Source organism: Aquarana catesbeiana, unplaced genomic scaffold (assembly GCF_042186555.1).
Source record: "Aquarana catesbeiana isolate 2022-GZ unplaced genomic scaffold, ASM4218655v1 unanchor228, whole genome shotgun sequence".
Taxonomy (NCBI): Eukaryota; Metazoa; Chordata; class Amphibia; order Anura; family Ranidae; genus Aquarana; species Aquarana catesbeiana.
The window spans coordinates 799,068-826,698 of record NW_027362655.1 but is presented as its reverse complement, the minus strand read 5'-3'; the positions used below and the strand labels follow the sequence as shown (position 1 = coordinate 826,698).

Genomic DNA, 27,631 nt, shown 5'->3' with positions numbered 1-27,631 from the left:
CCCTACCTAACTTCTAAAAATCTACGGGATCGCCAAAACTGCCCTCTATGTGGTGACCACAGGCCTTCTCTACTACGCAGACTCCGGTCCTGCCCACATGTTTCAAAATTCTGGGACCAAGTAGAACTTTTTGTCGCTTCAGTGACGAGCCTTCGAGCTCGCAAAGATCTCTATTCCCTGCTGTTTGGATATCTAGAGACTCCCTCTCTCAGCACACCAAAACCACTGATCAAAGCTATTCAGCAAAACAAGGATTGGTTATCCACCTGCTACATGGCTGCCAGAAGGGCCATCCTCAAACAGTCTGACCTTTCTAAATAAGGAAAGGTTGGACCTGATCCTGTCGCTTCACCACCAGTTATCTCGCTTTCTCCGCAAATGGGACTCATTTGCCAATAAAGTCTTATCGGCCCCAACTCAAGTCACACATCCTATCCCCCCTGGTTTGACACCACCATCTCACTAACTCACCGACCCACCTGCTATTTTACTCTTGTATTGTTTTAACTACCATGTTACTGGATATTAGGTTTAATGGTCAGAGGTGTTTTATTCTTCTCACCTGTACTTGCTGGTTGGCATCTGCCTAAACTATGGTTTACCATTGTATCTTTGCTTGATTAATCTGAGCTCCATGGCAGCTCAGTTCATGTAAAGTCAAGCTCTAGTTTACTCCCCCCCCCCCCTTTCCTACCCACTTTCTTTACTTTCCTCTCCCTCCACCCTCAGATACAACCACATTTGACATATAATTTGCTCCAGGATAGTGCTATGCATGTGTTTATTTGTTGCATTGTCCTTGGTATTGTATGTTCATAAGAAAAAACAATAAAGTTTCTAAAAAAAAACCTGTCCTAACTTTTTTTAGCTGTCTCTTAGATTCAAAGCAATCAAGCCCCACCTTAAATGACTTCCCCCACCCTCCCCCTCATCTCCTTCATTATGTAAGTCATGCTGAGATAATCTCCCATTGGATGAGCAATATTCTCATTTGTCTCTGAGCTCCTTCTTGCTATTCCTCGTCCTGCCTGTTGTTTCCTTGGATTGATTTTCTGTGTAGTGACCCCGGCTTCATCTCTTGGATGCCCTCGTCTGTTGCTTGTCCTGACCTTTATCCTGATTCCTGGATCTCCTCCTCATCTCTCCTCCATATCCTCTTACACAGCTTTTCTCCACACCTGCAGTGATCCTGGGGGGTGGAAACTTGGCACCAGCACGCAGCAAAATCCATCCCCACCATTAGGAGCTCTGGAGAAAATGATCTGCTATTTACACTCCGTTCCTCCGCACATCACCTGATCACATGAGAGCTTACTTTCACAGATTCCTGACAGATTTCTGTATGGTAAAGGTCAAAGTTCACTCTTCAGTTTAGGAGAGGTAGGACACACCCAGGAACAATGATTTGGTTTGCATGGGAGCCTCATATAGAGGACCCCTCAAATATCCCCATCCAAATGTCCCTCCATCCATAGTCAGCATGTCCTATGACATCACACTGACCTCACAGCTCCTCCTCCCAATATTCCTCCATCTAGCTTTTTTTCTGATGATCTTAGGATGTGGGCGGACCCTTGGCATCCTCACTAGCAAAGTGGGACTGTTGGTCCTGCATTGTATGTAATGATCCCATAATGTCTGCAACAAGCTTTTAGCCTGTGTAGTGTGGGGTCCTGTTTGGGTAAATTATACGGGGCCTGAACGAGGGCTTTAATAAAATGGAAACCTGAATTATGAGGTGAGGAGGATTCTGGGAATATCATCTGATTTTACTATTTGTGTTCAGATCTAGAGTTTTCCTCCTGTGAAGTCTGGAGATCATATGACCATCACATTGTCTCCACCTCCCTCCCTGATAGAATAGAGAAATACAAAGAAGATTCTAGAAGTCACCAGAGAGATCATGGAGGAGAGGTGAGCGGTGCTGGGAATTCTGGGACATTATCCAGTAACAGACAAGGGATGTGTCTGGATGGTGACTGTATCATTGTGTGTGTCAGGTTCCTATAAGGTGTCAGGATGTCACTGTCTATTTCTCCATGGAGGAGTGGGAGTATTTAGAAGGACACAAGGATCTCTACAAGGACGTCATGATGGACAATCAGCCGCCCCTCACATCACCGGGTAAGAGGAGACTTTATTGTAAAGGAGAGAGCAGTACGGAGGGTCCACCTAGATCCCCCATCATCTGATAAACACATAGAAACAATGTATTCAGTCAGTGTGTGTGTTTCCTACAGATGGATCCAGTAATGGGAACCCACCAGAGAGATGTCCCCGTCCTCTGTATTCCCGGGATTCCACACAGGAAGATCACACCATCCCTCACCATCATCAGGTAGATGATTGACAATTATTGGTAGTTCTGATTTATACAGCATGTTTGTTAAAATGAATGTTTTATGATATCTTTCAGAGTGGAAACCTTGGGGATTATAATATTATTGTTAAAGAAGAGTATAAAGAGGAGGATGAGAAGTATGGAGTGATGGAGGAGTTTTCAGAAGGACACAAGGATATGATTGAGCCACCTAATACCAGGAACCCACCAGAGAGATGTCCCCGTCCTCTGTATTCCCGGGATTCCACACAGGAAGATCACACCATCCCTCACCATCATCAGGTAGATGAGGAGCAATAACTGATAGTATCATTAGGATTTGTACATTATCTGCATTGTTACTATTGATTTCATTTTTATTATATCTTCAGAGTGGAAACCTAAGAGATTCTAAAATTGAAGTTAAAGAGGAGATAAAAGAGGAGGATGATGAGGATGGGGTGATGGAGGAGTCAGAGTTTCTAAAAGAACACAAAGATCTGTCCCAGGACACCATGGTGGAGTCATCCAGCTACAGAAACCCACCAGAGAGATGTCCCCGTCCTCTGTATTTCACACAGGAAGATCACACCATCCCTCACCATCATCAGGTAGATGAGTGACAATTATTAGTTGTTCTGATTTATACACAACATGTTTGTTACAATGAATGTTTTATTATATATTCAGAGTGGAAACCTTGAGGATTATAATATTGTTGTCAAAGAAGAGTGTAAAGAGGAGGATGAGGAGTATGGAGTGATGGAGGCGTTATCAGAAGAACACAAGGATATGATGGAGCCGCCTAATACCAGAAACCCACCAGAGAGATGTCCCCGTCCTCTGTATTCCCGGGATTCCACACAGGAAGATCACACCATCCCTCACTGTTACAAGGTTGGTGGGGCGGAGCTTATAAAATACAGACCCATGGAAGCAATGTGTGGATTTTATATGTGATGTCACAATAATAAATATTATAATTTACAGATGATATTCTCTCTCATTTTCTTGATTTAGAGTGGAGATCCAATCGATATAGAATTGGAGGTTAAAGAAGAAGAGGAGAGGTGTGTGAAGGATGATCAGCAGTCTATGGAGGAGGATGGAATAACGGGGACATTTATAGAGGAGGACACTCCTACAGAGATCAGCACAGGTGGGTCATTAACACTAAATACATTCCTCCACCCATACTGCTCACTGATTGGTCCAGAGTAGGGTAAGGACTGGGTGATATCAGCCTGTGATCCCCTGGTCACTGTCCTGAGCTGTGTTCCCCGTCCTGTATTCCTGTATTTCTCTCGGATAATCTTCCTTCTCTGTGCTGCAGACACAATTTATGTATCTAGACTGGATTTATGGAGATCCTGGGGTTCAGCTGGCAGCAAAATGTGGATTTTCACCATAGGCATTACCTAGGACCTAGGCACCTGGGGAATGTGCTTTGGGTCTTCTGGCAAGATCTCCGATAGAACAATTCTCCCAGGATTACTTGTTCTGTTGTCTGCTGGCTGTGCCGGGTGGAGGGATATGTCTGTATAGTCTCAGACCCAAGTCACTGAGTGCAGTCTCAGGAGATGGGAGGCAGCGGTGTGGGACCTCTGCAACTTGTCTCATGTAAACATTTAAACTTCCACTGATTACTGAATACCAATATTTTGTGTCCTGACCCTTACACTGTATAATTTTTATATTGTACATTACATACTCCTGACCCCTGCGCTATATACTCTATGTTGTACATTACATACTCCTGACCCCTGCACTATATACTCTGTTGTACATTACATACTCCTGACCCCTGCACTATATACTCTGTTGTACATTACATACTCCTGACCCCTGCACTATATACTCTGTTGTACATTACATACTCCTGACCCCTGCACTATATACTCTGTTGTACATTACATACTCCTGACCTATGCACTATATACAATAAAACCTTGGATTGCGAGCATAATTCGTTCCAGAAACATCCTTGTAATCCAAAGCACTTGAATATCAAATCAAATTTTCCTATAAGAAATAATGGGTACAATAGGGTACAACCTATACAATAGGTTGTATAACCATAAAATATCCATCCACAAATGGAAGCCTCCACAAGGGGATTAGAAGCAAAATCCAGCAGGACCTACAGAGTATAAAAGAGAAGAGAGGCGCCTGTAAGTGTAGCAATATGATTACATTTAATGAAGGTACAACATTTAGCAACTCACATGGTTGACGATTAAAAAAGGCACATCTAAGTAGGCAGGCATCCGGGGTAAAGCGGTCCACGTAGACCATCCTTGGCACCGCCAGCTCTCACCGTTGTCAGTCTGCAATCGTGACCGGGAAGACTACCTTGCAGTAGAGCGATCTGAGAGCGAGGCTTGATGCGCTCGTGGAGCGCAGTGTGGAAGTGATGATGTCGATGGCGGTGCAGAGGATGGTCTATGTGGACAGCTTCACCCCGGATGCCTGCATACTTAGATGTGCCTCTTCTTTTTTTTTTCTTTTTTTTTTTCTACAATTAGAGCCCTTTCACACTGGGGCGGGTGGCGGCGTCGGCGGTAAAACGCCACTATTATTAGCGGCGTTTTACCGTCGGTATGCGGCCGCTAGCGGGGTGGTTTTACCCCCTGCTAGCAGCCGAGAAGGGGTTAAATACCACCGCAAAGCGCCTCTGCAGAGGCGCATTGCCGGCGGTATAGCTGCGCCGTCCCATTGATTTCAATGGGCAGGAGCGGTAAAGGAGCGGTATACACACCGCTCCTTCACCGCTCCGAAGATGCTGCTGGCAGGACTTTTTTTACCGTCCTGCCAGCGCATTGCTCCAGTGTGAAAGCCCTCGGGGCTTTCACACTGGATACACAGCAGCGGCACTTTCGGGTCGGTTTGCAGGCGCTATTATTAGCGCAATAGCGCCTGCAAACCGCCCCAGTGTGAAAGGGCTCTTAAGAATTTTGCAGATAATACAAAAGGATGCCATGAACCCTACATACTCATATGAATGATAATAACACGGAGAGGACAAGAAAACAACAAAAACAAGAAAAAGAGAAAAAAGAAAAGCAGAGGTCATTCTGTTCAGGGATCCTTGTCGGATCCTGTTAAGCATAAACAGCAAATATAAAGGTGGTTCACCAGAAGCCTAATGCCGCGTACACACAAGCGGACTTTATGGCAGACTTTGCTCGGCGGACTTTTCGACAGACTTTACGACGGACTTTCTGAATGAACGGACTTGCCTACACACAATCCACCAAAGTCCGTCGAATTCGTACGTGATGACGTACGACCGGACTAAAACAAGGAAGTTCATAGCCAGTAGCCAATAGCTGCCCTAGCGTGGCTTTTTGTCCGTCGAACTAGCATACAGACGAGCGGACTTTTCGACCGGACTCGATTTCGACGGATTGATTTAAAACATGTTTCAAATCTAAGTCCGTCCAACTTTTGAGGAAACAAAGTCCGCTGGAGCCCACACACGATCGAATTGTCCGACCAAATCCCGTCTGCCGGCAAAGTCTGCTGTAAAGTCCGCTCGTGTGTACGCGGCATTATAGATGTGCCTCTTTTAATCATCAACCACGTGAGTTGCTAAATGTTGTACCTTCATTAAATGTAACCAAATTGCTACGCTACACTTAGAGGCGCCTCTCTTCTCTTTTATACTTTTATATCAAGACATCGCTTGTATATCAAGTCAAAATGTATTTAAAAATTTTGCTTGTCTTGCAAAACGCTCTCAAACCAAGGTTTTACTGTATTCTATATTGTACATTACATACTCCAGACCCCTGCACTTTATACTCTATGTTGTACATTACATACTCCTGACCCCTGCACTATATACTTTATGTTGTACATTACATACTCCTGACCCCTGCACTATATATTCTATATTGTACATTACATACTCCTGACCCCTGCACTATATACTTTATGTTGTACATTACATACTCCTGACCCCTGCACTATATACTCTGTGTTGTACATTATATACTCTGACCCCTGCACTATATACTCTATGTTGTACATTACATAATTTTGATACTATAGTCCTGTTGTATCTTATACAATATGTTGTACATTACATAGTCATGACTTCTGCTCTCTCCACTCTACCCACTGCTATATATATATATATATATATATATATATATATATATATATATATATATATATATATATATATAAAAACATAATATGTATTCTCTTTTGTTACACCCTTTTCTTACCAGCTGGACATTTTATATCTGATGATTTATTCGGAGCACAGACTTGCATTCATGTTCATAATAATTGGATAACATCCTTAACCACTTGCCTACTGGGCACTTATACCCCCTTCCTGCCCAGACCAATTTGCAGCTTTCATCGCTCTCACACTTTGAATGACAATAACTCAGTCCTGCAACACTGTACCCATATGACATTTTTGTCTTTTTTTTTTCCCCACACGAATAGAGCTTTCTTCTTTTGGTGGTATTTATCCACTTACAGACCGTAAGATTTTCCCTCTTAACGACGAGCCCATTTTTTGCTATACGGCACTGAGTCGCTTTAACTGACAATTGCGCGGTCGTGCGACGTTGTACTCAAATAAAATTGATGTCCTTTTTTTCCCCACAGACAGAGCTTTCTTTTGATGGTATTTGATCACCTTTGCAGTTTTTATTTTTTTGCTATAAACAAAAAGAAAAACAATATTTTTTACTTTTTGCTATAATAAATATTCCAAAAAAATAACAAATGTCTTCATCAGTTTAGGCCAATATATATTCTTCTACATATTTTTTGTAAAAAAAAATGCAATAGGCGTATATTCATTTGTTTGCACAAAAGCTATAGCGTCTACAAAATAGGGGATAGATTTATGGCATTTTTATTATTTTTATTTTTTTATTTTTTTACCAGTAATGGCGGCGATCTGTAATTTTTAGTGGGACTGCGACATTGCTGCGGACAGATCGGACACTTTTGACACTTTCTTGGGACCATTGACATTTATACAGTGATCAGTGCTATAAAAATTGACTGCTTATTGTGTAAATGTCACTGGCAGGGAAGGGGTTAACACTAGGGGGGCGATCAAGGGGTTAAATGTGTTCCCTGGGAGGTGTTTCTAACTGGGGGGTGGGACTGATTGGGAGTACAGAGAGATCGCTTTTCCTTATCACTAGGAGCAACAGCCACACGCATCTGGTGCCCCGCCTATTTGCGGGAACATGCCGACCTGCCACAGTATTATGACGGAGGCTGGTCTGCAAGTGGTTAATCACCACTGGGTTTTTTTTATTCTTTGCACTATATATAAAAAAAGACTGACAATTCTGAAAAAAAAAAACACATTTTTCTTCGTTTCTGTTATAAAATTTTGCAAATTAGTCATTTGTCTTCATAAATTTTGGCCAAAATTTATACTGCCACATATCTTTGGTAAAAATAAGCCAAATCAGTGCATATTATTTAGTCTGTGTGAAAGTTATAGAGTCTACAAACTATGGTCCCAATCAAACTGATCACACCTGATGTACTGACGGCCTTTCTCATTTCTTGAGACCTTAACAAGCCAGGAAAGTACAAATAACCCCCCAAATTACCCCTTTTTGGAAAGTAGACAGTCCAAGGTATTTAGTAAGAGGCATGGTGAGTTTTTTGAAGTTGTAATTTTTTTCCCACAATTCTTTGCAAAATTATTATTTATTTTTCACAAAATTGTCATATTTCTCTCACGTGGCATATGCATACTTGCAATTATACCCCAAAACACATTCTGCTACTCCTCCTCCTGTGTATGGTGATACCACATGTGTGAGACTTTTTCACAGCCTGGCCACATACAGAGGCCCAACATCCAAGTAGTACCTCCAGGCATTCTAGGAGCATAAATTACACACACCATTTCCTGACTACCTATCACATTTTTGAAGACCCTGAAGCATCAGGACAGTGGAAACGCACAAAAAATGGCCCCATTTTGGAAACTAAACACCCCACGTATATTCTATGAGGCATGATGAGTCTTTTGAACATGTCATTTGCAGAGGCTGCTCCTGGCTTTTGCTGGAAAGAGCTGCAGTTCTTGTGTTTTGTATGGAGTGTGTCCTGCACCCTGTGTGCAGAGGCTCCAGTGGTGGGGGTAGGCTGCAGATATTTTGCTTCCTACAGAGATAGGAGTTGTGTTCTGATGAGGAGCAACTGATGGGTGCTGATGAGGGTGCACTTTTGTGCACTGATGAGGTTGCACTAATGCACTGCACTGTGGCTGCACTGACAAGTTGGCACTGATATGCACTGATGCGGCGGCTCTGACGGGCGCTGATGAGGATCCACTGATAGGGTGCCACTGATGAGCACTCACCAATGGGCACTGTAGTGCCACCGATGAGCACTAATAGGGCACTGTACTGGCACTGATGAGTACTGTACTGGCACTGATGGGCACTGTAGGGCAGTGATGTGAAATGGTGAACACTCTACAGCACTGATGAGCACCATATGGCACTGATGTGCACTGATAAGCACTGTATGGCACTGATGTGAGATGGTGAACACTCTACAGCACTGATGAGCACTGTAGGCCACTGATGAGCACCATATGGCACTGATGAGCACTGTATGGCACTGATGTGAGATGGTGAACACTCTACGGCACTGATGAGCACTGTAGGCCACTGATGAGCACTGATTAGCACTGTAGGGAACTAATGAGCACCGATGTGCACTCACTTATGGGCACTATAAGGCACTGTAGGACACTAAAGGGCACACAGAATTTAGAAAAACTCATGATCCAGCAACTGATCTCTCTCCTTTCCTCATACTCGGTATCAGTGTGAGGAGAGAGCTGAACCGGGCATGACCCGGTTTGTTTACAAAGCGATTGCTCTGTCATTGGACAGAGTGATTACATGGTAAAGAGCTGCTGTGATTGGACCCAGTGATAACAGACACTTCTGGAAGCACCAGCATGGGAGGCCGTCACATGACTATATCCCCGAACTAGCTGGCCATGCTGTAACCTTCATTCGGCTATAGCGCTGTTGGCTACTGGTTAATCTCCTCAGTACCGCACCATAGCTGAAAGACAGCTACAGCGTGGCTCTCTTGTCCTGGAAGGGAATCCACGCGCCCCTTGGGGAATGCATCAGTCTTGCTCTATGTGACTGCTGTGTCCTTTGTACACAGCTGATCAAAGATCAAGGTAAACCGCCAATCACAGCGGTCCTTTACAACGTAATCAACCATGTCCAATCAGAGCTGATCCCATGTAAACAAGCTTGCCGGTTATCGGCATTTCCTTTCCACATGCGATGTCACTGTGTGAGGAAAGAAGAGCCGATAATTGGAAATCCTGACACATTTACATTGATATTCAGGGTACTAATCATCAGTGCAGCCCCATCAGTGCTTATCAGTGCTTTCTAAGAGTCTCCATTAGTGCCGTCTCATCAGTGCAGCCTCACCAGTGCCCATCAGTGAAGAAGAAAAATTACTTATTTGCAAAATTGTATCAACAAAATATTTTTGTTTTTCAAAATGTAATTTATTTGCAAAAACAAAAAAGCCCAGTGGTGATATTACACCACCAAAAGAAAACTCTATTTGTGTGAAAAAAATGATAATTCATATGGGTTTCATGACCGCACAATTGTCATTCAAGGTGTGACAGCGCTGAAAGCTGAAAATTGGCCTGGGCAGAAAAGGGGGAAAAAATGTCCATTATTGAAGTGGTTATACTTTGGAACCTTAAACAGAAAGTGATAATGAGGGAGGAGTCAATAACCCAATGATGGTGGTCTTCAGGATCAGTCCAGTCTTCATCTTGGTTGTTCTCCCCCCATCCTCACTCTCTGACCTCTGGTGGGGCTCAGCCCCGCTGTTATTCATGACTAAATCATGCACTAAATAAGGAAGTGCAGGACTTCTTGTGTTGGGAAGATGGCAATGAGTGATAGAGGGGGTGGGGACACTCGTCCTATAATCCCCTCATCACTGTCACTCAAAAGACAGTTCTCATTGTTTCCTCACTCTCTGATTAAGGTCCATGAATAAATAAATGAACTGGTAGGAGATCAGATGACCCATTTACTAGTTACCTTGAGGGGGGAATTGTAAGATCCCCAGAGACAAAGCTGCCTGATGTGGGCGGAGTCCTGGTTTAGGGGAACCAATCTGCTCATGTCTAGTTGTAATCTTTTTATTTCTATTTTAGTAGATGGACGGGAGATGAGGAAAACCTCAGAGGATTGTCTCACTTTGTCTCCAGACTGTAAAGTAGAAGATGAGGACATCACACAGTATAGTCCAGGAGAAAACCCGACTACCTCAAATGTCCATCCGGCACCACACAGTGTAGATGGACCATCGTATTCCTCTTATCCTGAGGAACCTCAGACTGTGATGGATGGTGATCAGAGGTTTTCCTGTACTGAGTGTGGGAAATGTTTTTCATATAGGTCCAATCTTTGCAGACATCGGAAATTGCACACTGGAAAAAAGCCATATTCCTGTCCTGAGTGCGGGAAATGTTTTTCACAGAAGCATCATCTTTACACACATCAGAGATCTCACACAGGGATGAAGCCATATTCCTGTCCTGAGTGCGGGAAATGTTTTTCACAGAAGTCCAATCTTAACACACATCAGATATGTCACAAGGGAGAGAAGCCATATTCCTGTCCTGACTGCGAGAAATGTTTTTCACGTAAGTCCCTTCTCAACTCTCATCAGAGAACTCACACAGGGGAGAAGCCATATTCCTGTCCTGAGTGTGGGAAATGTTTTTCACATAAGTCCGATCTTAACACACATCAGAGATCTCACACAGGGGAGAAGCCATATTGCTGTCCTGAGTGCGGGAAATGTTTTTCACAGAAGTCTGATCTTACCAGACATCGGAGATCTCACACGGGGAGAATCCACTTTCCTGTCCTGAGTGAGGGAATTGTTCCTCACTGAAGTCCTGTCTTTCTGTACATCAGGGATCCCACACAACCCTCGAGATGTATTAGTGCCTTGAGTGTGGGAAATGTCTTCTATATGAATGTTGCTGGACATCACAGCTCTCATGTGGGGAAGAAGCACACCCTGATATACACCTCAGACATACTCCATGGCTGATCTTCATCATGTAAGAAACAGTTCATAAGGAGATCAGAGATCACCAAAGACATGGATGAAGAGTTGTACTGTGTTGGCCATTGATAGCAGTAGAAAAATAAAAATGGAGTCATTACCTTTCATTGGCTGAGTACATTTTGTGGTGTAAGATTTCACAAACAAAAAAAAAATTAGTTGAATGAATTTGAGCAACGTTCACCCAGCTATGATGAATATTAGTTGTATTTTATTTCATACACTGATTTCCTTGGCTCCATCTAGTGGCCATAACGCGGTATTGTGCTATTTTTACTGATTTGAGGAATTCCATGAAAAATACAATTTTATGGCCACTAGATGGAGCTGACAATCATAGGAATTCACTGTGTTAAATTATGGCCATGCTTTGTAATGACTGAATTAATTTTCTATAAGTAGATCCCTTAGTTTCCTCTGTCAGACATGGTTTCATACTAATATCTGAGATCATACTCATACACTTATGAGTACAGTACACACCTAAGGATATAAGGTAAAGAGTATGTAAGCCCTCACCTTGAAAAACAACCCATTCATTTGAACTGATTCCTGCCCTCCATATAGTGAAATGATGAACAGGTGGGGGCGCTCTTCTTCTGGGAGGACGTCATACATCACCCGCGGGGGTGCACAGATTAGCGGTTGGGGGTGTGCCATTGCCCGGGACACACCTCATCACCGATCATGGTAAAGAGTCTTTGAGGTAGGCTCTTTACCATGTGATAAGCTGTGTCCAATCACAGCTGATCACAGTGTAAACGGGAAATGTCGGTAAGTGGCATTCCTCAGTGGGGACATCTGCACTGACAGTCCGTATCCTGGTTATAAGTGCAGCCCCAACAGTGCCCATCAGTGATGCCTGTCAGCATCAATAAGTGCTGTCTATCAGTACCACCTACCAGTGCCCATCATTGCCACCTATACATGCCGCCTATCAGCATCCATCAGTGTTTCCTATCAGTGCTGCCTACCAGTGCCTATCTTTGCTGCCTATCATAATCCATAAGTGCTGCCTATCAGTGCCCAACAGTGAAGCAGAAAAATTACTTATTTACTACATTTTATAAAAAACTAAGGAAAAATTTAGTTTTCCCAAATGTTCGGTCTTTTTCCGTTTGTTTAGTAAATATAAAAAACGCCAGCGGCGATTAAATACCCCCAAAAGAAAGCTCTAGCTGTCTAAAAAAATAAAATAATACAAATGTCATATGGGTACAATGTAGCATGACCACGTAATTGTCATTCAAAGTGTGACAGTGCTGAAAGCTGAAAACTGGCCTGGGCAGGAAGGGGGTGAAAGTGCCCAGTAGGCAAGTGGTTTCAATAGAAATGAAAGGAAAAACATTATAAGAACATTCTCCCCCTTTTTTATAAGTGATCATATTCCCTCTGCTCTCAGCTGTATAAAAGCAGGAGGAGGAGAAACAGCAGCAAACTGATCTTCCCAGGGACTGGCTGTGCAGGGGAAGAGGCATGTCAGCACAAGCCTAATCAATGGAGGATAGCAGGCTGAATTCCAAGCACAGCTAGAGAATTGGTCACACTCTGCTCTCATGCCTAGTGTGGTCAGTTTTTAATATGAAAGCAGAGGGACTGGCAGGATCACCAGTCCCATCCGTTTTCCGGATCAGATCGGGTGACGATGGACACTACGGTCCGTCATCATCCGATCCCCCATAGGGGAGAGCGGCGCTCTGACAGGTCCGTCACTGCACAGCGTGCAGCGACGGACCTGTCATCTGCCTGCTCGGCGGGGATCGGCGGAGCGATCCCCGCTGAGCAAGCGGATGTTCACGGGGCGGATCGTCACGGATCCACCCAGTGTGAAAGGACCAGTAGGCAGAGGCATAGTCGATACAATCCAGGGTCAGTTCACGTGAAAGGCAGAAACATGGTGGATAAAAAATGCATACGGCAGGCAGAGGTATAGTCTCTGGCCAGGGTCAGTTCACATGGAAGGCAGTGGTATGATTGGTTGAGGCCCCAGGGAAATAATCCGCACAGAAATCGAAAATGGGGAAATGGCAGCCTATTAGAAATATGGGCTAATCTTTTACAAGATGTGTGATAGTGTCTGAAGCATTCTCCGATGCAAAGGCCAGGCTGGGAGGAACATTGGGGACAATGGAAACTGGTTTCTTAACTAAATCCTCTTTTGGTGCACACCCGACATTTTTTTTTTGGCGTCTTTTTCCGGTGTCTGGTGGAATATTGTCAGGAAAATGGCGCTCATGCAGTCTGCTGACACAATCGGAGCAAATGCTTTCTGGGGGGGATCCTTGTTGATAGATCAAGGCAGTGACAATGTCTTCAATACATTTTAGGAAAGTGTTGGGCAGGATGGATAAAAATCGATGATTTAAAAAAAAATGCAAAACAATCTGATTTTTTTTTATTTAAATCAGATTTTTTAAACTTAAATCTGTTGTTTTTTTGTTTTTTTTTTTATTTAAATTGGATTTTTTTGATTTTTATCAAATTTATTTTAATAAAATGCTTTTGGAGTAAAAATCTACCTAAAGATACGTTTTCGATTTAGGATACATTAATAATTTAGTTTATTCAGCATAAAATAGAGCTTAGTTATGTAGCATGATGTTGTATATTCTACAATATTTACATTTTTGATAAACTCATTTAATGAATCCAAGCTCTGCAAGCTCAGATAACATGCACTGCATTTGCACAATTTTACAGTAACCATGAGATAAAACAAAGTTCAGCAATATTCCTTTATCCCGTTGTTTTGCAAATCTATGTACACTACAAACTGTATGATTGAATCGGTTCTGATATCGCTGTTTTACTAACCTGACAGCTTATTATTCAAAATAAAAAATACCTTCATTTTGTTTGCAAATATTAAAGATTCTTACTACCAGCAAGAATAAGTCCTTACATTTAAAGAGCACCTGTCATTTCAGATCCATCATGGCAGCGCCTGTTTTAGGGGGCGTCCACTCACCTGCTGCCGCCACATCCCTCGCCTTGTTGTGTCACTGCCTCATCACCAGCCGTCCCATTAAAGTGAATGGGACTGTTGGTGAGTCAGAGGAGGAGCAGTTGCGGGACAGAAATAACAGTTGCTCTTTTCAAAATGTATGATTTAAATTGACTTGATTTAAATCAAATCCACCCTGGTGTTGGGTATTTCCGTTGATTTTTGATGAATGGTGATGAATGCGTTATAAATGGCCAAATTAAAAAAGTAAATTGCGACTTTTTTATACCAGAAGAGGGATTTTCGTGTTGATAGATAGGGCTGCAACATTTCATCATTGAAATCCATCCCACCGTGAACTTATTGTACTCGTGGATACAGCAAGGCTTTCCAATGGGGCCGCGAATTCGGCGAAGTTCCACCAAGGTGTTATCATGGATGATGGACATGCTGTATACATATTTCCTATCCCTCCACTTCACAGCCAACACTTCCTCGTTCCTCAGGCTTTCCGATTCTCCCCTTAGTAGCCTTGTGGTGACTAGATGCTGTGGGAAGCCCTTCCTGTTTTTTTTTTTTCTTTGCTGTACTGCAGGCCAAAAATTTCTTCAGGTATAGGTGGCAGAAAAGGGGCAAAATAGTATAGTAGTTGTCCATGTAAATGTGATACCCCTTTTGGTAGAGTGGGAATTTCCCACTTATTCCCATGTACATCAGGGTGCATAACAAGGAAGGTGGGACTTTGATTTGAAACGGTTGAAATGCGGAGGTGGTGGTATATATGTAAAACATTTTTTATTTGTTTGTATAGAATTATTAAATTGCATTGTTACATGTATACACAAAATGTGAACACGGTAATACAAAGGTATGAAGCATATAACTGAATAAAACAAATTCATGACAATCAGGTAGAATACAACAGCAAAACGGCCTCAACAAGCCAAATAAAGCATGCCCGGCACCGGTGTAAATAATCACATGGTAGATATCTAGAATAGCTAAGTTCGCAAAGGTAACATCATGGGCCACAGTGAATGTGTCTGTAGCATCATATAGCTCTACGCGTTTCGTGGATTCGTTTCCACTCGTCAGGAGCGGATGCGACAGATCCCTGTAAATATAGTAATAGGGTAAACCACACTTAGTTTGAAGATGAAAACTATTGATTGAATTTGAAAGATTTAACCCAGTACACTCACCTACCCCGGTAGTAAGTGCAGCATGGGGCGAGCGAGACATGGCAAATCGAGGACATGGACCACACCACGGGAGCTGAGGCGGCGTATTGATGCACCACTGACTTGGGAAGATGTAGGAGTGCCTGTGAGGGTTTCCATGTGCTGGAGTGCTAACATGTGATTCTGAAATGGAAGATGTTTGGGAGCAAATGAAAAAATTGTGTGATGAAAGGTGTATGAAATGGATTAATGAAAGTTGAAGCTGTGAGTCTTCGTACACGCGGAATGAGTGCACGTATCCAGAGGAGCTTTCACAGAGCTTGTTGAGCTTCAATCCATACCTGGCCCTCCTACTGGGAATGTACTGCTTGAATCCTAGCCGGCCTGTGAAATGGACCAGGGATTCGTCCACAGAGATGTTCTGGTCAGGGATATAAAGTTCGGCAAACCTCTTGGAAAAAAAATCAATTAGGGGCAAATTTTATATAATTTATCAAAGTCGGGATGATTTCGGGGGGGCACTGCGAGTTATCATTGAAATGCAGGAAGCGCATTATCATGTCATGTGGTGGATGGGGTTGATAGACCAATATGCATGCACTTCGGGTTTTTTTGTAAGCCCCATGTCGAGTGTAAGGCCTAAAAACAATTTAAGCTCCTCCACTGTTAGGGGTCTCCATTCGAAAAGGGCGGGCATAGCTTGAGTTGTTTCTATTGTTTTCTATAAATTGATGGGCAAAAAGATTTGTTTAGTCCACGATGCTTTGAACTAACTCATCAGGGAAAAAATTAATAAAATTGATTTCAGAAAAACCTTCGGTGTTGGCCTGCACACCTGGCTGTGCCGTGAAAGGGGGGGGGGGTTGTGGCTGACCCTGTGCTAGATGGCAGCCACTATGGGTTTGCCAAGGCATCTGGAAGATGTGTTTGGGTCCTAATTCTTTGGTGTGAAATTCCAGCGCTTGTACTGGGCATTTCCTCCTGGAGTCTAGGGCCGTTGGCATTTGCCAATTGGCCATTGGGGTGTCTGGCGCTGCTGGTAGCTGACCGTCTTCTTTTAGTACGGACTATTTCCCCCTATAATTCGGACCGATGTACTGTCTTTGACGGGCTCGTATTCCGAACTGGAATCGGAACTGTAACTGGGCAGTGAGAGCTTCCCGCTGCTCTGATCGGTCAGGCTTAGGATTTGATATGTCTCTTCTGTAGTGTATGCTTTTTTGGACATGGTGGCTGTGTGACAGGTGACACTGATGGGCTGCACGACAGGTAGTTATGGGCTGCATGATAGGTAGTGATGGGCTACACATCAAGGACTAATGGGCTGCATGTCAGGGACTAATGGGCTGCACATTAGGTAGTAACTAAGCAGTAATTAAGTAGTAATTGGCTGCACAGACAGGTACTCTGATGGACTCATGGGACAGGTACTCCTGATGGGCTCACAGGACAGGTACTACTGATGTGAGGTACACAGACGGGATGACAGTTACTCAGGCACTCAGACGGGATGACAGGCACATACAGTAATCTGTAACTCACTATTCCCGCCATCTCCTCCTCACACTGGATCAGTGTGTGAGGAGGAGAACCCGGTAAAATGCAGTTATCCGTGGTTTATTTACATTTGTGACTGCCTATAATTGGAACGAAGAGGGAGGAGCCTGGTGATGGCGCCAGTCAGGTGTCGATGCTGAGCCAGTGAAGCCCCTACCCGAAAGCGGCTAACAGGCTAAGCTGCCTGGGATCCTCACGTAACCCCCCCCCACACCCCTGGAGCTCCCGTGTCTGGCGCCCCCCCTGTGAAGTATGATGAATCTTACCTATGCCTGAAGCCCCGGAGAATTGGCGGTGGAGGATAAGCTGTGAGTGATGGGCTGCAGAAGTCGGGTCAGCAGGACGGCGAGATAGGAAGAAGCGCTAGTCCAGAAGGCGGAAGTAAAAAGGCAGCGTGGAGAGTGCAGGGGAATCCAGAGAGGTCTCAGAGCTTGGGGAGAGAGACACCAAGAGTGAGGAGAGGGGCCCGTGGCTCCCGGTGGTGGCGGTAAGGGAACAGACAAGCACAGGCTCAACATGGGAGACGCTCAGTGGCCCTAGCAGAGGGCTGGTTCCCAACCTTGATCCCCGGCCCCCGGACAGCAGCTCTCAGCCTGGCCTCTGGTCCCTAGTTACAACACGAGGACCTAGGCCACCGGCTTCCAGCATGGCCTCTGGTCCCTAGATACAACCTCAGGACCCCGGCCACCGTCTCTCAGCCTGGCCTCTGGCCCTAGCCTCTTCACAAGCCGGACAGGTGGAACAAGCAGATGACCTACTGGAAGAAACAATCCGATTTTGGCAGCAAGCCCTGAACCTGGTACCAGCAAGACTGAACTGCAAGAGGGGTGAGTCAAGCTTGCTTTTTGTGTATACATGCTTGAATTGTTCTAGACCCCCAAAGTTATGCCTGGTTGCTAACAAGAGGCAGTCTGTGAGAGAGACTGACATTAAGGAGAGACTGTGAGAGAGGCTAAGGAGGCTCAGGCAGAGGACACCATAAAAATTGAGCTGGTTAAATAGATTGAACAGACTGATACCCCCTAGTTTTGCCCTCCCCCCACAGATTTCCCTTCTATGCCGCCCATATACCCATTGTATCTAAATCAGGAAAAAGAAAAGCGAAAGAGGAGGGGCTTGAGGACTGTGTGGACAGTAAGGAAGTCTGAACTGTGGTATTGATTTGAGATAAATATTGTGTGAGGGACATCAGAGACCTTGAAAAAAAAAAAAAAAATATATATATATATATATATATATATATATATATATATATATATATAAATATATATACAGTGGGGACGGAAAGTATTCAGACCCCCTTAAATTTTTCACTCTTTGTTATATTGCAGCCATTTGCTAAAATCATTTAAGTTCATTTTTTTCCTCATTAATGTACACACAGCACCCAATATTGACAGAAAAACACAGAATTGTTGACATTTTGCAGATTTATTAAAAAAGAAAAACTGAAATATCACATGACCCTTTGCTGTGACACTCATATATTTAACTCAGGTGCTGTCCATTTCTTCTGATCATCCTTGAGATGGTTCTACACCTTCATTTGAGTCCAACTGTGTTTGATTATACTGATTGGACTTGATTAGGAAAGCCACACACCTGTCTATATACGACCTTACAGCTCACAGTGCATGTCAGAGCAAATGAGAATCATGAGATCAAAGGAACTGCCTGAAGAGCTCAGAGACAGAATTGTGGCAAGGTACAGATCTGGCCAAGGTTACAAAAAATTCTGCTGCACTTAAGGTTCCTAAGAGCACAGTGGCCTCCATAATCCTTAAATGGAAGACGTTTGGGATGACCAGAACCCTTCCTAGAGCTGGCCGTCTGGCCAAACTGAGCTATCGGGGGAGAAGAGCCTTGGTGAGAGAGGTAAAGAAGATCCCAAAGATCACTGTGGCTGAGCTCCAGAGATGCAGTCGGGAGATGGGAGAAAGTTGTAGAAAGTCAACCATCACTGCAGCCCTCCACCAGTCGGGGCTTTATGGCAGAGTATCCCAACGGAAGCCTCTCCTCAGTGCAAGACACATAAAAGCCCGCATGGAGCTTGCTAAAAAACACCTGAAGGACTCTAAGATGGTGAGAAATAAGATTCTCTGGTCTGATGAGACCAAGATAGAACTTTTTGGCCTTAATTCTAAGCGGTATGTGTGGAAAAACCAGGCACTGCTCATCACCTGTCCAATACAGTCCCAACAGTGAAGCATGGTGGTGGCAGCATCATGCTGTGGGGGTGTTTTTCAGCTGCAGGGACAGGACGACTGGTTGCAATCGAGGGAAAGATGAATGCAGCCAAGTACAGGGATATCCTGGACGAAAACCTTCTCCAGAGTGCTCAGGACCTCAGACTGGGCCGAAGGTTTACCTTCCAACAAGACAATGACCCTAAGCACACAGCTAAAATAACGAAGGAGTGACTTCACAACAACTCCGTGACTGTTCTTGAATGGCCCAGCCAGAGCCCTGACTTAAACCCAATTGAGCATCTCTGGAGAGACCTAAAAATGGCCGTCCACCAACCTTTACCATCCAACCTGACAGAACTGGAGAGGATCTGCAAGGAGGAATGGCAGAGGATCCCCAAATCCAGGTGTGAAAAACTTGTTGCATCTTTCCCAAAAAGACTCATTGCTGTATTAGATCAAAAGGGTGCTTCTACTAAATACTGAGCAAAGGGTCTGAATACTTAGGACCATGTGATATTTCAGTTTTTCTTTTTTAATAAATCTTCAAAAATGTCAACAATTCTGTGTTTTTCTGTCAATATGGGGTGCTGTGTGTACATTAATGAGGAAAAAAATGAACTTAAATGATTTTAGCAAATGGCTGCAATATAACAGAGTGAAAAATTTAAGGGGGTCTGAATACTTTCCGTCCCCACTGTATATATATAGCAGAATTAAGTAAAAAGAAGAACAAAGTCTAAGACACAAACAAGAAAGCACTGAGCCTCAGCTTAAAAATACATTGCTTGTGGTTATTTAACTGAAAATATATGTAAAAAGATTCAGTATTCGGACAGCGGCACCGGTCTGATCCACGACCATAAAACCTTACACTGGAGAAATAAAGAGGGTACTTTTTCCCCAGGGGTAAATAATATTAAACCACCGAAGGTACTAGAAGACCAGAGAACGATAAAACCTGATATCGCAGACAGTACATACAGAACCCGCCCAATGTAGAATACCCCCCAACACAGAACAATATGAGAGATAAACCAGGCAGAGAAGCAGGAGCGAACCCACCTAAAGTAAATGATAGCCCCGGCACAATAAAGAAGTACATGTAACAAGAAAGGGGCAAGGAATGCCCTGGAAAACAACTGGGGACAAAGAGCAAACAAACAGAGGGAACTCTTAAAAATGGGCAAAGTAGACAATCCGTGGGAGCAAAAAGCTCTATGAATGTAAACGAAGAGCAGGAGGAAGATAATGAAGGAGATCTAAGAACAAAAAGCCAACTCCCAACGAAAGGCGAAATGGCAGACTTTCTAAGACTGGAACAATCCTTAAAAGGAGACATGGCAACCTTACACAGAGATTTGAACCAATAATTAAAAAGAGTGGAAGAAACAGAGGAAAAACTGGATATACAAGCGGTAGAAATAAAAGAACTTAAAGAACAGATGAAGAAGATATAGAGAGAGCAGAGGAATATGATGTATAAAGTCGAAGATCAGGAAAACCGCAAAAGAAGGAAAAAATCTAAGAATCCGGGGCCTACCTGAAATGCAGGAAGAAGATTTACAAGATAAAATGGATAAAGTATTTGGCTCATTGCTGGGAAGATCGACAACAGAAAAAGTAAAGTTTGAAAGAATACACAGAATTATGCCCCGTACACACGAGCGGATTTTCCAACGGAATTCCGCTCAAGCTTGGCTTGCATACACACGGTCACACAAAAGTTCTCGGAACTTTCGACTGTCAAGAATACGGTGATGTACAAGAGCTGAGAAAATGAAATTCAATGCTTCTGAGCATGCGTCGAATTGTTTCCGAGCATACGTAGGAATTTTGCACGTCGGAATTGGTACAGACTATCGGAATTTCCAATCTGAACTTTTTCCGACCGAAAAATAGAGAACCTGCTCTCAATCTTTTGCTGCCGGGAATTCCGCCAGCAAAAGTCCAATGGAGCATACACACGGTCAGATTTTCCGACCAAAAGCTCACATCGGACTTTTGCTGGGGGAATTTCCGATTGTGTGTGCGGGGCATTAGAAAACCTGCAGATATGGCTGGAGAAACCCAGAGAGATGTGATCACAAGATTCCATAACTATAAGGATGAAGAACAGATATGGGAAGGTTTAAAAGCCGAACACCCTGTAAAGTATGAAGAAACGGTATTACATATTTTCCCAGACCTGGCATCAGAAACTCTGGCAAGGAGAAGAGTACTCAAACCCTTATTGGAACAAATGAAGACCTATAATATTGTCACGTACCTGGTAGGTTTTGAGCCTGAAGTGCAGAGAGAGGCCTCCCTTACGGCTCCCACTCTCGTCCCTCTGGAGTGGAGACAGAGGACACAGGAGTAAGGAGTGGTATGGGTGCCTGGCAGGATCAACAGTCACCAGAAGTTCAGGAGTGGTGGAAACCTCTGGAACCAGGAACTGAAGAGAAGACTGGAGACTGGAATGCAGACTGAACCAGGAACCACAGCAGGTAAGTAAGCAGGAACTGGAGCGCTGGACTGGAACCAGGAACAAGCAGCAGGTAACAGACTGGATACTGGAGTGCTGTACCGGAACCAGGAACAACAGCAGGTAGTAGGCTGAACACTGGAGTGCTGGACCGGAACCAAGAACAACAGCAGGTAGTAGGCTGAACACTGGAGTGCTGGACTGGAACCAGGAACAAGCAGCAGGTAACAGACTGGTAACAGGTATCAGGCAGAGGAATAGTCAAACAGGCCGGTGGTCGATATCAGGCGGACAGCAGAGGTACCAGGGTTCAAACAGGAGAATGGTCAAGCAAGCCAAAGTGGTCAGATGCAGGAGGATAGCTGCATAGTCACAACAGGAAGCCGGGTCAGATAACAGAAGGGTTCAGATCAGATCAGGTTTGGCACACGGAACGCTGTAGAGCAGACAGCGGGAATTGAGCGTGACAGGCAGGTTTAAATAGCCCATCTGACTCCAACGGGAGTGCGCGCGTGCCCGTGCGTGACAGCACCCGTGAGCGCGCGCATGCGCGGTAATGCCCATGGCCGCGTTCCAGTGCGCCTGGAACACCGATTACTGGCAGGATCTTCATGACATTGCCCCCCCAAAAGGCAGCCTCCGGATGCCCTTTCAGACGAATTTTTCTGGATGGGAGCTTTTAAAAGATTGTAAAAGACCTTCAGCATGAATATTATCCTCAGGTTCCCAAGAATTCTCTTCGGGTCCAAACCCCATCCATTTTATCAGGAATTGATTCCGATTACCTCTCTTCCTGTGGTCCAAGATAGATTCCACCTCGAATTCTTCCTCGCCATCCACCAAAATTTGGTCAGGAGGATCCGTACTTCGACCTGGAAATGGATTGAGAATGGAAGGTTTGAGTAAAGACACATGGAACACTGGGTGAACCTTTAACAAATCAGGGAGTTCTAGTTCATATGCCAGCTCATTAATTTTCCGTCTGACAGGAAAAGGTCCTAAGAACTTGGGACCCAATTTCTTTGAAGGGCAGGCCAGCCTGAGGTTCATTGTATACAACCATACCTGGTCACCGGGTGCAAGTAACAGTTCACCTCGCCTTCTTTTATCGAAAGTTGTCTTGTTGTATTCCTGGGTCCTGGTCATGGTCTCCTGCAAAACTTGATTATTGGAGGTAAAGAAATTCAATTTCTCTTGAACTGCGGCTACTGTACATTCTGGAAGAGAATTAGGTAAAAATGAAGGGTGGAAGCCGTAATTTGCAAAAAATGGAGTCTGTTTGATAGCGGAATGAATGGAATTGTTGTAGGCAAATTCAGCCAATGGAAGTACAGAAATACAATCATCTTAGTCCCCATGCCTTGGTTTTGTAACCCTTGTTCCTAATACAGGTGGTACAGGATTCCACAAATCTCTTGCAATCCTCACGTACCTGAGGCCACCAGAAGGTACGCTGTACCAAATTAGTGGTCTTAGCTACACCAAAATGCCCAGCCAGTGCATGATCATGACAGAGCTCCAATATAGGTACTCGTAGAACTTCGGGTATAAAAATCCTATTCTCGTGCCAAAGTAGCCCATCTAGAGTTCTGGCCCAATGGAAGATCCCAGTCCCACGGAAGCCTGCTTAATTTGGGAAAGCAGGTTCCCCTGAAGCAGGAGAAAATTCCCCGGGGACAGGATGGTGTCCAGAGGGGAAACTTCTTGGGGTTTGTGGAACATCCTGGATAGGGCATTGGGCTTAGTGTTCTTGGAGCCAGGGCGGTAAGTGACATAAAAAGAGAACCTGGGGAAAAAGAGAGCCCATCTGGCCTATCGTGGCTTCGGCCTCTTTGCAGATCTCAAATACTCCAGGTTCCTATGATTTGTAAAAATTAAGACTGGATGAGCAGCTCCTTCCAGAAGATAGCGCCACTCCTCTAATGCTGATTTAATTGCCAACAACTCTCTGTCTCCTACATCATAATTTCTCTCTGCCGTGGACAATTTACGAGAGAAGAAGGCCACCGGGTATAACAAGGCCTTGGTTCCCTGTCTTTGGGACAACACTGCCCCCACCGCAATTTCAGATGCGTCTACTTCAAGTACAAACGGCAGAGAGGAATCTGGATGTTTTAGTACAGAAGCAGAAGTAAAGAGGGCCTTGAGGGTCTCAAAAGCCTTTTGGGCTTCAGCAGACCAGTGAAAGCGTGTTTCCTGTTTAGTTAACTGGGTAATGGGTGTAATAATGGCTGAAAACCCCTTAATAAATTTTCGGTAAAAATTGGCAAATCCAACGAATTGTTGGATTCCCTTTTTGTCTGTTGGAACTGGCCAATCTAGTATTGCAGCGATTTTTTGAGGGCCCATCTTAATGCCCTTACTAGAGATGATCAACCCCAAAAATGGAATACTTCCCTGTTCAAATTCACACTTCTCTGCCTTTGCATATAAGCCATGTTGTCGAAGCCGGGCCAACACACTTCTGACGTGCCTGCGGTGAGATTCAAGGGAAAAAGAGAAGATTAGTATATCGTCTAGGTAGACGATAACAAACAGATCTAGAAAGTCTCGCAAAACATCATTGATGAAATATTGGAACGTAGCAGGGGCATTGCACAGTCCGAAGGGCATCACCAGGTATTCGAAATGCCCATAGCGGGTACGAAAAGCAGTCTTCCACTCGTCTCCGCCCCTGATACAGACCAAATTGTAGGCTCAGCGGAGGTCAAGCTTAGTGAATACAGTGGCAGTTCCAAGTCTTTGGAATAATTCTGGTACCAGGGGAAGAAGATAGCGGTTCTTTACTGTAATTTTATTTAGTTCACGGTAGTCCACGCATGGCCTACGAGTATTATCCCTTTTCTGTACAAAGAAGATGCCCACACCTGCTGGAGACGTGGACGGGCGAATGAAGCCTTTGAGTTCTCATCGATATACTCTTTTAATGCCCCTTGTTCTACCTCTGTCAGAGGGAAAATCCTTCCGAATGGAATCCCTGCTCCAGGAAGCAACTCGATAGGACAGTCATAGGCCCGGTGGGGAGGTAAAGCCTTTGCCCCCTGTTTACTGAACACATCTAGGAAATCATGATAAGCCGCGGGAATGGATTGATGTAGGCTGGAATCTGTGTCTAGGCAGAGCAAGGTAGAGGCCTTATAAACATCCTGAAATCTGCAGAACTGCTGACAATAAGAAGAAGAAAAGGTAACCTCTCCTGTGGCCCAGTTGATGTCAGGGTTGTGTGCTTGTAACCAAGGCATGCCGAGGATTATGGGAAACAAGGGTGAAGCGATGATATCCAAGCGTAGTAATTCTTGATGAGAGTTAAGTATAGAAACAGGTATAGGACTATACTAGTGTTAGCCACCTAACCAGCTTGGACTGCATTTTTTGGACCCTCTAGGTCACCACGAAATACTATAGTGCAGAAGGGTAGGGTAGAAGTGAGATCACCACCTTGTGGAGCTCAGAGGAACTGCAGCCCTGAGAAACATCTCATAGTGTGAAAACGGCCTTGTGCTCAGAGGCGGCTCTCTAATTAGGCAAACTAGGTGACCGCCTAAGGCCCCGCACTGACAGGGGCCTCGCGGCCGCCTACTTTGCTTGTGCTCAATCATTGACGTCGACGCCGGCGGCTCCGCCTACCCCCGCTGGGGCTCTGTGGCTCTGGGGCTGACTGACGAATCGGGTACTGCCCGAGGAATAGCAGCTCCAGCACGGAGCGGTTGCATCCCGGTCCGGTGGCAGCAGGTGCGGACAGCAGAACAGTAGGGGCCTCTAGGTGGCGGCAGCGGCCGGATGACAGCACCCAGCTCCTGGTGCCATCTCTACAAGGCGTGTGTTGGGCGGTGGCATGTTCATGTGGGAGCCGCAGCTGGGCTGCTCCTTCAGCCTGCGCTCACCCGACCTCTCCGCACCTGCCTCCAGCTGAGCTGCCCCGTGACTGAACATGAAGGAGCTCCGCCTCCAATCTCCTGATGCCGCCTGGCCGACCAGAGAGAAGGTGAGTGCCCGTGCAGCCTTCCTGTGTGCCTGGATAGGAGGAGCGGTGGGCAGCGGCATATAGTGGAATTGATCTTTCTATATTCCTCCTGCAGCCGCTGAATCATCTGCAGGAAGGAGAGGAGGAGAAGTGAGCATTCAGCGGCTGCAGGAGGAATATAAAAAGTTCAATTCCACTATATGCAGCAGCCCAATGCTCCTCCTATCTAACTTCTTCTGCACCCCCTGTGCTCTCCGACCCTCATTGTGCTCCCTGGCTCCTCCCCCAGTGCTCTTCAGCTCCCCCTGCTTTCCCCTCGCTTTCTTTCTGACTCCCCTCCTCTAAAGCTCCCCCGCACTCTCCAGCCCCCACCCCTCCTATGCTCTCCACCTTCTCCACTGCTTTCTGCCCCCACAACCCCAGTGCTCTCCAGCTCCTTCCTGTTCTTTGCCCCCCTCTCCTGCTCCTGCCCAGTGCTCTCACAGACTGGGACATGGAACACAGGAGGGTCTACAGACAGGGCTAGGGATCTCTCTCACCCCCCCTTTCCCTCACCTCCCTCTTTATCACCTTCTCCTATCTCTCTCTCCCCCCTCCCTCTTTATGTCACCCTCCTTTCTCTCACCCCTCGCCTCTCTCCCTCGTACCACCCCTCTCTTTCTCACCTCCCTCCTCTGTGTCACCCCCAGTCTCTCTCACCCCCTCCCACCACTCACTCCCTGTCTCCCCTCTCTCTCTCCCCATCTCTCTCCCCCCTCTCCCCCCCTCTCCACCCCCTCTCTCTCTCTCTCCCTCCCCCCTCTCTCTCCCTCCCCCCTCTCTCCCTCCTCCCTCTCTCTCTCTCCCCCTTCTCTCCCCCTTCTCTCCCCCTTCTCTCTCTCCCCTTCTCTCTCCCTCTCTCTCTCTCTCCCCCTTCTCTCCCCCTTCTCTCTCTCCCCTTCTCTCTCCCTCTCTCTCTCTCTTCCCCTTCTCTCTCCCTCTCTCTCTCCCTCTCTCTCTCTCCCTCCCCCTTCTCTCTCCCTCTCTCTCTCTCCCCCTTCTTTCTCCCTCTCTCTCTTCTCTCTCCCCCCTCTCTTCCCTTCTCTACCACCTCTCGTCTCTTTCTCTCTCATGCCACCCCTCTCTTCCACAACCCTTCTCTCTCTCCCTCACCCCCTCTCTTATTCACCTCCCTCCTCTGTGTCACCCCCAGTCTCCCCCACCCTCACTCACTCCCTCTATCCCCACTTTCTCCCTACCCCTCTCTCTCTCCCCCCTCTCTCTCCCCTCTCTCTCTCCCCCCTCTCTCTCCCTCTCTCCCTCCCCCGCTCTCTCCCCTTCTCCTCTATCTCTCTTTCTCTCCCTCTTCTCCCTTCTCTCCCCCTTTCCCCCCTCTCTCTCCCTCCTATCCCCCCCTCTCTTCCCTTCTTTCCCACCCCTCCCCCTCTCTCTATCCCTGTCTCTCTCCCTCCCTCCTCCCTATCTCTCTCTGCACTGTGTTGGGATTCCCCCACTCTCCTTCCTCCCAAGGCATGGGAAAGAGGGGTAGGATGCCACCATGCTGGGTTCCAGATGTTTTATTGGCTGCATATGTCTGATGGGTGAGGAGGGTGCCCTGGAAGTGGTGCTGATGAACTGTGTGCTAAATCCGTGCATCTTTCTGCAGCCATTTTAATTGCTTGAATTTTTTTTCCCATTATGGGCATGAGTGGGGCCTCGTGTAAAATTTGCCTAAGGCCTCACAAAGCCTAGAGCCGCCTCTGCTTGTGCTGTGTGTGTATGTACTGTATATCCTTCCCCTTTCTCTCCTCCCTGAGTGTGTATGAAGAGGCGGAGCTCTGAGTGTGTATGAAGAGGCGGAGCTCTGAGTGTGTATGAAGAGGCGGAGCTCTGAGTGT

General features: G+C 45.4%; 2 protein-coding genes across 8 annotated transcripts in view; one reads left to right on the top strand and one right to left on the bottom strand.

The window, feature by feature from the left end:
* The window catches only part of LOC141121641 (uncharacterized), a 199,192-nt gene that overhangs the window by 27,035 nt on the left and 144,526 nt on the right, over positions 1-27,631 (top strand). For 3 of the 7 annotated variants that reach the window (XM_073611300.1, XM_073611294.1, XM_073611292.1), the window contains exons 2-7: positions 1,787-1,914; positions 2,001-2,124; positions 2,241-2,338; positions 2,417-2,623; positions 2,713-2,931; positions 3,011-3,217. In XM_073611300.1, the coding sequence (XP_073467401.1) occupies positions 2,040-2,124; positions 2,241-2,338; positions 2,417-2,623; positions 2,713-2,931; positions 3,011-3,217 (816 nt within the window). In that variant the 5' untranslated portion in view covers positions 1,787-1,914; positions 2,001-2,039. The remainder of the gene's footprint in view (positions 1-1,786; positions 1,915-2,000; positions 2,125-2,240; positions 2,339-2,416; positions 2,624-2,712; positions 2,932-3,010; positions 3,218-27,631) is intronic. The other 4 variants (XM_073611297.1, XM_073611296.1, XM_073611299.1 and 1 more) reach the window with 3 other exon arrangements.
* Positions 1-27,631, bottom strand: part of LOC141121671 (uncharacterized) — a 197,849-nt gene that overhangs the window by 99,624 nt on the left and 70,594 nt on the right. The window lies entirely within an intron of this gene.